At 40.3% G+C, this 13279-nt stretch overlaps 1 protein-coding gene across 2 annotated transcripts; it reads left to right on the top strand.

Moving 5' to 3' along the window:
- Positions 1–3705: 3705 nt before the first annotated feature.
- Positions 3706–13244, top strand: PARP2 (poly(ADP-ribose) polymerase 2). 2 transcript variants are annotated; one of them, XM_059372438.1, is made up of 16 exons: positions 3706–3843; positions 4869–5021; positions 5327–5397; positions 6001–6051; positions 6375–6471; positions 6880–6955; positions 7844–7946; positions 8686–8845; positions 9129–9267; positions 10771–10834; positions 10912–11046; positions 11419–11546; positions 11698–11797; positions 12198–12296; positions 12538–12662; positions 12982–13244. In XM_059372438.1, exons 1-16 carry the CDS (start codon positions 3801–3803, stop codon positions 13139–13141), a joined length of 1704 nt encoding a protein of 567 aa, XP_059228421.1. In that variant the 5' UTR covers positions 3706–3800; the 3' UTR covers positions 13142–13244. The 2 variants fall into 2 exon arrangements, with proteins under 2 accessions (XP_059228421.1, XP_059228422.1); XM_059372439.1 differs by lacking the exons at positions 3706–3843; positions 4869–5021; positions 5327–5397 and adding an exon at positions 5647–5772.
- Positions 13245–13279: the final 35 nt, after the last annotated feature.

The raw sequence follows: 13279 nt of genomic DNA, 5'->3' as shown, positions 1-13279 counted from the left end.
TTTTGAAACATATAGACTTTCCCAGAAATTATATACCTTTTACATTTAGCTTGATTAGTCTGTTTCCTGTACCTATATGGTATGATAGAAAATGTAAATAAATCTTAGGGATATCACATTATAATCAGTAACACTACCTAAAATTTTCACTTAGCAGGATATGAAGTCTGGATTTGCAGTTAACTCTTCTCTTTAGTTACACTTATTTTGACTAATTCATCATTTTTTCCTTAATATATCTTCAATGCATTATGGCAATTTTAAGCACACAGTATACTAGAGAAAGGAATATAATGGACATCTAGACATTGGTTACCGAGATTTAGCAACTGTCTTCCTTTAATTATTTTGGCTGAAGTATTTCTAAGCAAATTGCAGATGTCATGACATTTCACCCCTAAATATTATAGCATGCTTTTTTTAAAGGAACTTTAAAAAAAAATCGTAACTACAGTACCATTGCCACATCTAATAAATAATCCCCTAAGACTATCTAATACTCAGTTCATATCTATATACCCTCCTGCTACCAAAAGGATTTATTTTTTAAGATTTTATTTATTTATTTGACACAGAGAGAGAGATCACAAGTAGGCAGAAAGGCAGGCAGAGAGAGAGAGAGAGAAGCAGGCTCCCTGCCAAGCAGAGAGAGAGCCCGATGCGGGGATCGATCCCAAGATCCTGGGATCATAACCCAAGCCGAAGGCAGAGGCTTTTAACCCACTGAGCCACCCAGGCGCCCCCAAAAGGATTTTTAATCTCTTTTAATCTAGAACAGTGCCAATCTCTGTTGTTACTGTTATTATTCTTTTCTTATAAGAATAAACTTATTGAAGTGAGTAGGCCAGTTATCCTGTGGAATACTAACACTAATACCTCACATTGTTATACTAGTGAACCTGAACAATTTTTCCATGTCCTTGCTTATCAAATTTGCAAATGGTTTATTTGTATCATTTGTCTAGTTATGTACAGAAGATTTGGTTTCTCTTAGGACTTTGGGATAGCCCTTTACATGTTAAGTACATTGAATTCAACTTTTAAACACTTTGTAGCTTTCCACTGGGCATTTGCTAAAAATCTTTGCTTTTCTTCCTTTCTTTCTTGCTTGCTTTCTTTCTTTCTTTCTCTCTCTCTCTCTTTCAGACTTTACCCATTTATTTGAAAGAGAGAGAGAGAATGAAGGAGTGGGGGAGAGACAAAGGGAGAAGCAAACTCCCTGCTGAGCAGGGAGCTCAATACTGAGGATCCTAGGACCCAGGGATCATGACTTGACCCAAAGGCAGAGGCTTAACCAACTGAGCCATAAAGGCGTTCCTCATTTTCTTTTTTAAGAATATATAGTCAAATAAGGTATTTCCCCCTTTTCTTGCTTTGCTTAAGACCTAAGAAAACTCTCATTCACCATACCTTTGTTTCTTCTGGTTTCTTCTGGTTATGGATAATATGTTTTAATACTATTTTAGTTATGTTTACTTTGTATCTGACTACAGAAAATTGTATCTTCAAAATATATTTCAGTAATTTTCACTCTGACCACCATTAAAAAAAAAACTAAATAAAGAGAAGAAAAAATAAAAATAAATTTTAAAGAATATGGGTGGGATGATAATTACTACCAAGAAACTTGACGAATATAATAGCTTAGTAGATAAAAACAAATTTTGGTATAACCTAAACCTGTCCTGCCTCTTCTGAACTGTGTGTCATGGGCTGAATTGTGTATGCCCAACAAAAAAATGTTATGTTTTAACCCCTCAGGAGTTCAAAATGTGACTGTATTTGGAGGTAAGGCTTTTAAAGAAGTATTTAAGGCAAAGCAGGTGATTTGAGTAGGCCCTCATCCAATATTACATGTCCTTATAACCAGACTGGGACATAGACAAACACAGAAGGAAGACAATGCATGGAAGACAGGTAAGAAGACAGCCATTTACAATCCAAGGAGACAAGCCTTAGAAGAAACCAAGGTTGTTCTAAGACCACCCAGGTTCTAAAACTACCCAGGTCCAATAGGTCCACCCAGGTTCTAAAACTACCCAGGACCAATAGGTTAAGGGTCTGACTTCAGCTCAGGTCATAATCCCAGGGTCCTGGAATGGAGCCCATATCAGACCAGAAGCCCCACTCTCAGCAAGGAGTCTGCTTCTCCTTCTCTCTCTGCTGCTCCCCCTGCTCACACTGGCTCTCTCTCCTCTCTCAAGTAAGTAAATACATAAGTAAATCTTTCTTTAATTAAAAATTAAAAAGAAGAAGAATCCTACATTGTAGACATTCTTGTCTTAGATTTCTAGCTTCCAGAGTTGAGAAAATAAATTTCTGTTGTTTGAGCCACCTGGTCTATGACAGTTATGGCAGCCCTAGTAAACTAATATACTATGTGAGCTTGAATAAATTACTTGAATTTTTCGAAAGCTCAGCTTCCTTAGCCATAAAATGGGGACAATAATAATACTTATCCTATGGGGTTGTTGTGAGAATTAAATCATGTTTGTAACGCTCATAGCATAGTAATCAGCAAATAAATTCTAGGTATTATCAATTTGAGATTAAATGACATACATGTTAAAGCACTTAACTCTGTCTAGTACCCAAAGCTTTGATAATTATTTTTAACAAATGCTCCATTTTTGTCACATTTTCCTATCTCCAAATTAACATCTTTTAGACCAGTCTAGCTTATTTGTGTCATAATTAAATTAGATGCAACAAACGTTGACTTACCAAGGAAAGAAATTAACCAATTCAATCCAGCAAACATTTGCTGAGCACCTATATTTTGTCAGATTTATTTCCAAGTATCTGGTAGACTTTGATGTTATAGTAAATGTTATTATTTCTTAAAAATTCTATTTCTATTTGAAGCTCTTGTAAAGATGCAATTTATTCTTATGTGTTATTTTCTATCAGCCTTGTTAAACTTCTGTAATGAGTTAAAAATTTGTATTTTGTAGTTTCTTATTCACAACCAAACCACATACAAACAATAAGAATTTTGGTTTTTATATTTTGCGAACAAAGCTCTTTAATTCCAGGAAATCAAGTGTATCAATCTTTTCTCTTATAATCAGTGACTTTTGTCTTATGAAACCCCCTTCCTTACCTGAAGGTCCAAATGGAGACTTGTTAAGCTTGTTCAGTGCTTGGCCCCACTCCTGACCCAAAATCATCACATTCCCCTCCCCCCTCCCCCCTCCCCCCTCTCCCCCGCCCCTGCTTTTCTTCAAAAAGGGGCGGGGGAGAGTAGTCTGAATTAGGTTATGAGGCCCCCCAGCCAGGGTACCTCACCTCAGCCATTGAACTCACTTTGCTGGCCGTGAGTCTGTTCCAAGCTCCGGCTAAGGAGGCATCCGCCAGGCCCTTCCGCAGAGGGTTGGGTCCATGGCATCTCCTGCCCAGTCTGCCCTCGCGCGGAGCCCCGTTCTCTGGGAACTCACCTCCCCGAAATCAGGGAGGACCCTGTTAGGGCCGCTCTATGGCCCTAGTCTCAGACCTTCCCAGGGGACATAGGGTAGAGTGACACAAGGCACTCAGCTCGTGGCCCCACCGATGAGCTTCCCTCCGCCCTATGGGAAAGGGTGGCCCCACCGAGCATTTATAAGGCTCCCGCATCTAAAGACATTTTACAGTTATGGTGACTTCCCACAACGCGTAGCAACATGCAAATATCGTGGAGAGTACCGCCCCTGTCCCATGCACGCGTCTTTCTCAGCACGCACGCACGCGCGCTGTGTTCCCGCCCTGTGACTCCAGGCGGGTATTTCCAGGGGCGGGTTTGCTGACAGGAACGTTCAGGCTTCATGGCTGCCAGACGGCGGGGGACGCGCAGCAACGGGGTCGGAGGTTCGGTGCACAGTGTAGGGGGCGAATACTGGGGGGTGGGGAGTCTGAAGAGGAGCGGGGCCCTCTGCTCTAGCTCCACCCCTTCCGCTCCACCCCTGACCCGTCCTTGGCTATCACGCTAGTTTAGGTGCTGAACTTTTTAAACTTAAGTTTTCAGAGCTTTTCGGATTACAGAATTGTGTATAAGAGCTTGTGGACCTGTAGTAACTAACACAGTGCCAGCACTATTTTAAATACTTAATGTCATCTAATTGAAAGTATTTACTTATTAATAATATTTATTTATTAATAATATTTATTAAGATGCATCATTATTTTATGTATAACTAAGAAAGGGAAAAAAAATGCTTCCAGTTAAAACGTGATTCATTGTTTATATGTCATCCATTGTAAGATGCAGCCCAGTTTCAAAGATAGTAAAATTCAGGTCTTAGAATTGAGGAGTATTACACTCTCTCTGTGTTATGTTCTTATGTGCATCCATCCTACAATTGTGTAGGTCCATCCTACAAATTAGGTGCTATTGTTGCCCTCCTCTGGATTTTACAGTCGAGGCAACTGAGGTACAAAGAGGTGAAGTAAATTCTACAAGTTTCCACAGCTGGAAGAGACCCAGCTAGGCTCTAAACTAGAGACAGATTCCAGAGCACTCTGTTAACCATTATCTCATACCACGTTGGGTAGTTGGAAGATAGGTATTGGTAAAGTTTGGGGATGCAAGTAAACAGAGATAAACAGTCTATATGACACTCATGCCTCAGGCTATGAGCTCACAAGAGCCCTGGGGCTCCATCTTATTTTATCTTATTTTATTTTAATTTGGCTGGAATAGCAAATTAGGATGTGATTTCTCAGACTATTGCCAAGAACAGTGATATGGCAGTTACTATTTCTTTGTAAATTTACAAAACCATCTTAAGCCTTTTCTTTAAAAAGATGATGTTTTTTTCAGAGTAGGATTGTGTTCATTGGATACTCATTCTTTCTTTTGGTTCTTTGCCTATTTATGCACATGGCCTCTGTAGCATTAGATGAAGCTGGACGAGTTCATAATGGCAACACAGCTGTAGAAGACCCTCTGCCTGCAAAGAAAACTCGAAGATGCCAGAGGCAGGGGGTAAAAAAGGAGCCTGTGAATGGAGGAGAGGCCAATAATAACAAAACAGAAGACAAGCAAGGTCAGCTTCAAGTGGTAGGCCAGAGAGGACATGGACTAGCAGGATTGCCTATGGGAGGGGTGAGGACAAAGGATGCCTTGTTCTTTCAAATCTTACTCTTCCTTTCTTAAAGATATCATTAATTTTCTATCCTTTGGGCATACCACAATACGAATCTCCTTTCTTGGAATCTTCAGTTTCATGTAATTTAGACAGATTGAGACCTGGACAGATCAGGATTGCTTGGGATGGGCAAAGTTCATTATGACATGATAGTTATTTTTGATTCCCATACAAGTAGCTGTAGTATATATCTCCTCCCTCAGAGTCCGTGAAGACCTTGCTGTTAAAGGGCAAAGCTCCCGTGGATCCTGAGTGCACAGCCAAGGTGGGAAAGGTGAGAGATTCCTTTGCCCATCAATTTCTCAGAGAGCAGTTGTTCTTTTGCTACTGGGATTCCTGTCTGGAACGCTACTAGTATTCATTTTAGGAATCCTCCAAAACGCTACTAATGATTAATTTTCTCAAAGATTAAGAGATGGGGGTGCTGGAGTTTGGGGTTAATAATCAGGATGTTTTTTTAACTTCTGGGGTTATCATCAGCTTTCCGCACCTCATTCTCTTTCTCAGGTAGCAAATTATACCATTATCAAGGATGAAACATCTTTGTTCTCATGAGAAACTGTGCTGTGGTATGGCATGAGTTACGAATGTGAAAAGGATTTGAAGAATACAGAAGAAAGGCTTCCTCTGGAGCAAGTTTCCTTTAAGTGTTAGAATCATTTGTTTTTCTGTAATTACAAAAAAAAGCCAACATGTTTTTATTATAGGAATAATAGGTTATATGTAAAAGAACATGCTTTTGCAGTTCTTTCCTGGAAGGTAGATATTGGTGGTGCTGGAGAATGACACCTTGAGACAGAAGAAAATTTAGAGCATTACTAAGGCTCTCATGAGGACTGAGACTACACTAATGTCAATGTTTTCCTTCTCTCTCTAGGCCCATGTGTACTGTGAAGGGAATGATGTCTATGATGTCATGCTAAATCAGGTAAGGGAAGGAGCTGTTCTATGTATGGGAATTTTTTTCTTGGTAATTACAGATGAGCATGTCTCAATGCCCAGATCTTTAATTCTTAAGTCCCTGATGTTAGCCTTATAGTAGCTTTTTCCTTACAGCAGTTACTAGTACCTGTGACCAAGGAAGACATCAATTTATGTGGCTTCCATTTGTAAACCTGTCTCATGTTCGTGTGTTTCTCTTATAGCTTTTTCCTTACAGCAGTTACTAGTACCTGTGACCAAGGAAGACATCAATTTATGTGGCTTCCATTTGTAAACCTGTCTCATGTTCGTGTGTTTCTCTTATCATAGACCAATCTTCAGTTCAACAACAACAAGTACTATTTGATTCAGCTGTTAGAAGATGATGCCCAGAGGCACTTCAGCGTTTGGATGAGATGGGGCCGAGGTAATGACTCTTATTGGTTTTCTCATTTGTCATTCAGAAAGCCAGAGACAGCTTAGTGAGTAACCAGAAGATCCTCTGGGTTTAAATTGGTGGAAAGGAGGCTTTATAACCTAGGAGGGGCTTGCAAAAGGGAAATTGCAAGCATCTTCATTAACAAGTTCCCACTGGAAAAACTAAGAGCAGCCTGTTGAGGCAGGGAAGTGTCCTGCAGTTGGTCTGCTAATGCTGTTCAGGAACTGTGGCAGTTAGCAGGTAACTAATACCAACAGGATCAGTCCACTTGACCCATTCACCTTTCCCTTTCCCCTTCCTGCCTATTTGTCAGATGCTTAAGTGGGGAGACTTTGAGAAAATTCTTCTTGGATTGGGAGGCAGGAAACCATCTTATGTGTGGAATTTATTTTGCAGTTGGGAAAATGGGGCAGCACAGCTTGGTGGCTTGCTCAGGGGACCTCAACAAAGCCAAGGAAATCTTTCAGAAGAAGTGAGTTCTCAGAAATGAGTATCAAAAAATACCATTCTTTTTCTTCCATGTATCTTCTTTAAGAATTTATAAGAAGTGTGATTTGGCCTCAATGTTAATGTGTTTCCACTGTGACATTCTATGAATAGAAAACCAAACTGCATCCTTAGTTAGTGATTACATCACCTGGAACCTTGAAATTAACTAAAAATAGGGGCGCCTGGGTGGCTCCGTGGGTTCAAGCCTCTGCCTTCAGCTCAGGTCATGGTCCCAGGGTTCTGGGATCGAGCCCCGCATCAGGCTCTCTGCTCCACAGGGAGCCTGCTTCCTCCCCTCTCTCTCCGTCAGCCTCTCTGCCTACTTGTGATCTCTCTCTCTGTGTCAAATAAATAATAAAATCTTAAAAAAAAAAAAAGAAATTAACTAAAAACAGAAGAATCTAATATATTTAGCATATGACCAACAATTAAGGAAATTTGGGAAAAGTGGGTAGGATGCGAATATTCAGTTAGAGCTTTAAAAATTCTTTCACTATGATATAGAGACAGAACTTTCTGGTCTCTGGGAATCTTTCAGAGAAAGAACTCAGAAAGGGATCTTTTGTCTAAAATCTCAAAGGCTTTTGTGGTATTTTGGGGCCTTTGGGAAACTCAAGAGTCCTTTTTTTCCATTTTTTATTCCCATTGACTCTAGAGCCTTTTTTTCTTTTTTTCATTTAGGGTCCTAATTTAGAATCCAGGATTTTTGGGAATTCAGATATAAGAGTTGTAAGAAATAGTTGGGAGGAAAAAAAAGAAATGGTTTGGAGATGTTCTAAGGAAACAATTATAAGCCCATTCCTAGTAGTAAGAGTTTTCTTACTTGTAAGATTTTTTTATAAGCCTTTTCTCACCATTGTGGATCCCACAGATTCCTTGACAAAACAAAAAACAATTGGGAGGACCGTGAGAAGTTTGAGAAGGTGCCTGGAAAATATGATATGCTAGAAATGGACTATACCACCAATACACAGGTAAACTCCAGCTGTACATTTGGGGAGAAAACTGCTTCCTCTGAACCAAGGTGAAGTCTAGCAGAATGGCTTAGATCAGGTCCCAGACTAGAACAGATCAGGATATCCTGAGTCTTGCTATTTCCCCCCTAAGCAAAGGAAACAGTTCCCTCAGGGGTAACTTTCACGGATCTTTGTAATCTTGAAAGGACCATAGATTAAAGATAGAATATGCTTTCTAGTCTCGTTATTTAATACGGTTCTTTTAAAATCTTTGGTCCTATTTCCAGAAGTTTAATGTATGGGTTGAGAGAGGAGTAATATATAGTCACACCATGAAATAGCATTTAAAGTTGTCTTCACTTCTGGTTATACACCACATTTAAAAAAATTAATTTCAACAAGTTGAGTTGGAACCAGGATGCTGAAAACTGCCACAGTATCTGAGAAATGTAAAAATCTTAAGTCTTTTTAAGATGAGAAGATCTGAGACCTAATGGCTGTCATAACATACTTAAACATAACAACTCATTAGGGGAGCCTTTTAGACTTGTTCTGGGAGTTTAACTGTGGGAGGCATAGGGAAGAGTAGAAGGTAGAATCACATCAAGTACTCTACCCAGGTTAAAAATGGGATGAGCCTGTGTTCAAGCAGAAGCTGATTGGTGTTCACCTGCCAGGGGTACTGTAGAGCCAGCCCTTGCAGGGACCTTAAAATAGTTCCTTCCAGATTTTGTAATTCTCTTTTTTTCCATTGTAGAGTGAAGAAGAATCAAAAGGGGACTCTCTTAAATCCCCTTTGAAACCAGAATCACAGCTAGATCTTCGTGTGCAGGAGCTGATAGAGTTGATCTGTAATGTCCAGGCCATGGAAGAAACGATGGTAGAAATGAAATACGACACCAAGAAAGCCCCACTGGGTAGGACTTCAGATTCTTTTTTTTTTTTAGGACTTCAGATTCTATCCCACATTCTCTCTTTGTATTTCCTAGTTCCTTTAATAGGATATTTCATCACCTTCATGATTTAAAGCTTGTCGATACTGTGAATGAAAGAAAGGAGATCTGGGGTGAGAGATAGTGTTGGGTAAGAGACGCTGTTTTGAGAGCTGAAAGGTGGGAGTCTTTGTCGATTAGGCACATGAACTGTTTTCAGGATAGGACCCTAGTTGTGAGTTCTGATGATCTCTGGATGGGCCTGCAGGGAAGCTGACAGTGGCACAAATCAAGGCAGGCTACCGGTCTCTAAAGAAGATTGAGGACTGTATTCGGGCTGGTCAGCATGGACGAGCTCTCATGGAAGCCTGCAATGAATTCTACACCAGGATCCCACATGACTTTGGGTAAGGCCTGTGCTGTTACACTTCTCTTTGGTCTTCTACCTCCCTATATCTATCTACATCACTCAACAGTAACTATAATCTTTTTACTCTCATTTCTAATGAAATGATCATCTTAGATAGATACAGAGCCAAAATGACTTATAGATAGCCTGTGTAGTCCACTTGCAAGTTTGGGATGCCGTCTCCTGGCCTGATTATAACCATATTTTCTGACCGAGTAGAAATTACCAAGAAAAGTAGGCCTAGATATCCAGCCAACAAGTAAAATAGCTTCAGGTGTGAAACTCCCTATTCCCTATTCAAATGACAGTAGGTATAGAAAATACATTTTATCTTTGTTGATTCTATATTCTGGTACTTTTTCTGTTTTTATTCTTTTCTTTCTTTATAGCACTCTATGACCTAAAAATAACCCTGAGTGGCCTGCAGGTCTACTTCTGTTTCTAGACAGGACTATCTCCAAGCTGTTACTTTTTGATGTTGATATATCTTATTTAAAAAATAAGATTTGGGGGATACCTGGGTGGCTCAGTTGGTTAAGCAGCTGCCTTCGGCTCAGGTCATGATCACAGCGTCCTGGGATCGAGTCCCACATCGGGCTCCTTGCTCAACAGGGAGCCTGCTTCTCCCTCTGCCTCTGCCTGCCATTCTCTCTGCCTGTGCTCGCTCTCTCCTCTCTCTCTCTCTGATAAATAAATAAAATCTTTAAAAAAAAAATAAATAAAAAAAAATAAGATTTGGGTATTATCGCTAACAAGAAATAACAAGGGTTGGAGAGGTTGTGGAGGAAAAGGAACTCTTGTATACTACTGATAGAATTGTAAATTAGCACAGCCACTATAGGAAACAGTATGGAGATTCTTCAAAGAATTAAGAGTGGAACTACCATATGACCCCACCATACCACTTCCGGATATTTATCTGAAAAATATGAAGACACGAATTCAAAAAGATAATGCATCCCTGTGTTCACTGCAGCATCATTTACAATAGCCAAGATATGGAAACAACCTGTGTGTTCATTACAGATGAATGGATAAAGAAGAAGTGGTATATATATACAATGGAATACTACTCAGTTATAAAAAGAGTGAAATCTTGCCATTTGCACATGGTTGGATGGATCTTGATGGTATTATGCTAAGCAAAATAAGCCAACAGAGAAAAACAAATACCATATGACTTAATTCATGTAGATTCTAAAAAAAAAAAAATTCATAGATACAAAGAACAGACAGAGGAAAGGGGTTGGGGGTGGGTGAAATGGGTGAAGGGAGCTGCTATAAGGTGAGGGATAGTAACTGAACTTGCAGTGCTGACTTTAAAATTACAAAGCTGTACATCTGAAATGTATTAAGGGAACCCATAAAAAATAATTTCATTTCTAGTTCCAGATGTCAGAATCTATACAGTGTGTGTGTTTTATCTTTAGTCTGTTACTTTTAGTCATATGCCTTTGGCCACCCTCAGGGAACTGATTATGGATTATATCTCTGTCCTTAGACTCCGTACCCCTCCATTAATCCGAACAGAGAAAGAACTGTCAGACAAAGTACAATTACTAGAGGTGAGATGTGTGAATTGGGAAGTATTACTCTGTGGTTCCAAGTCCCTACACATTGATCCTATATCTCATCTTGTCAGGCTTTGGGAGACATTGAAATTGCCATTAAGCTGGTGAAGACAGAGCTGCAAAGCCCAGAACACCCATTGGACCAACACTATAGAAAACTGCATTGTGCCCTGCACCCTCTAGACCATGAAAGTTATGAGTTCAAAGTAAGAAAAATGATCATTTATTTTCCTACTTGTAAAACTCATGCTCCTTACCCCATTGTTCTGTGACCACTCTGGTTAAGAATGAACTTTTTTTTTTTTTTTTTTTTGGAGAGCAGCAAGCATGGTTTATTGAGTGATAATACGAAGATCCCAAAGGAGGGGACCCAAAAGGGTTGTCCAAGAGCAAACTTTTGTATAGAGCAGAATTTCAGTTTACCAGGAATTAGGGAAAGTAGAGCTCTTTCTCACTGTCTTGTGAGGCCATTAGGGAGCAGAAAGTCTCTGATTTTTACCAGAAGCCCTGAGGTTCTTCAGTTTGGTCTGGTCTCTTGTAGAGTCCACACCAGCCATTTCTTTCATTTCTTCTCACAGGTGATTTCCCAGTACCTGCAGTCTACTCATGCTCCCACACACAGGGACTATACCATGACCTTGCTGGATGTCTTTGAAGTGGAGAAGGAGGGTGAGAAAGAAGCCTTCAGAGAGGACCTTCATAACAGGTCTCAGTTTAGCTTTGGGTTTGGGAAGACATTGCTTTGCCAGAAGTGCAGTTATGGAACTTTTGGAAAATGTGAGAAAATGGCTTTTTTATCCTTATGGCCTATCTCTGCTGGAGAGCAACAGAGTACAATAATAATACTTGTTCTCTAGGATGCTGCTATGGCATGGTTCCAGACTTAGTAACTGGGTGGGAATCCTGAGCCATGGGCTTCGAATTGCCCCACCTGAGGCTCCCATCACAGGTTACATGGTGAGTAGAATCCTGGAAGGAGGCACAAGGGTAAAGGATACAATAATTTTCTTAGTCCCTTCCCCCCCTCCCTTTTTTCTTCTAGATTAGGATTCCATAGTACCCTTCCCAAGAAGTAAACCAGCTCACTGATAACCCTGACTTTTTTTTCTTTTTTCACACCATAACATTTCTTACTATGTCCCTCTTTCTTTAAATTCCTAAAGATATCCTTTCTACCCCCTCAGAAAGCAGAGACTCATGAATACACCTGCTTCTCTGGAAAAGAATTGCAAAGGGAAATGGAGAAAGGTCTATATTGTGTTTAAGATCATGAAGCACAGGGTCGTCAGTGGTACAGGCCTTCTTGCTAACACAGTGGGTTAAGCAGCTGACCTTCAAGTTTGTTTATATATTTCAGTTTGGGAAAGGAATCTACTTCGCCGACATGTCTTCTAAGAGTGCCAATTACTGCTTTGCTTCTCGAGTGAAGGATACTGGACTACTGCTTTTATCAGAGGTGAGATGAACATATTTATGATCTCTAGTTTATTATTAGTTCCTGTTTTTCCAGAGAGAAAAGTTTGATTCCGAACCAAGAGGTTCACCTGGGAGAACTTGAAAGGGGAGCCAAGGGCAATTTCCATTCCATTCCTGTGCAGGAGGAGGGGAAGAAAGTAGTGATGGGATTTTCTGTTTGGACTTAGAGCCATCCAGTTCTCAGGAAGATGTGGGTGTTCAAAGATCTTTTTGCTCTGCAGGTCGCTTTAGGTCAGTGTAATGAGCTATTAGAGGCCAATCCTGAGGCAGAAAGATTACTTCAGGGCAAACATAGCACCAAGGGACTAGGCAAGATGGCTCCCAGTCCTGCCTCCTTCATCACCCTGTGAGTACTCAGAGCCTGTAAAGCCAGAAGACTTCTTTTGGCCAAATAAGACTCTACTTTCGGGGTGCCTGGGTGGCTCAGTGGGTTAAGCCTCTGCCTTCACTCAGGTCATGATCTCAGGGTCCTGGGATCAAGCCCCACATCGAGCTCTCTGTTCAGCAGGGAGCCTGCTTCCCCCTCTCTCTCTATGCCTGTCTCTCTGCCTATCTGTGATCTCTATCAAATAAATAAATATTTAAAAAAAAAAAAAGACTCTCTACTTTCTATATTCCAGCTTCTCAGAGGCAGATATTGACACACTTTTTTTTTCATTTGGCAGGAATGGGAGTATGGTACCCTTAGGACCAGCAAGTGACACAGGAGTTCTGAATCCAGATGGTTATACCCTCAACTACAATGAATTTATTGTCTATAACCCCAACCAGGTCCGTATGCGATACCTGCTAAAGGTTCGGTTTAATTTCCTGCAGCTGTGGTGAATATTAAATAAACTAGATAAGGTCTGATCTTCAAACAAGAAAATAAGCAGTGTTGTACTCTTGAATTTTTGATCTTTTATGTAATAAAAATGGCACAAATCTACCACTGGCTTCTTTGGGCTTTATTTCTCCAACCAC

Source organism: Mustela nigripes, chromosome 13 (genome assembly GCF_022355385.1).
Source record: "Mustela nigripes isolate SB6536 chromosome 13, MUSNIG.SB6536, whole genome shotgun sequence".
Lineage (NCBI taxonomy): Eukaryota > Metazoa > Chordata > Mammalia > Carnivora > Mustelidae > Mustela > Mustela nigripes.
This window is presented reverse-complemented; position numbering and strand designations above follow the sequence as displayed.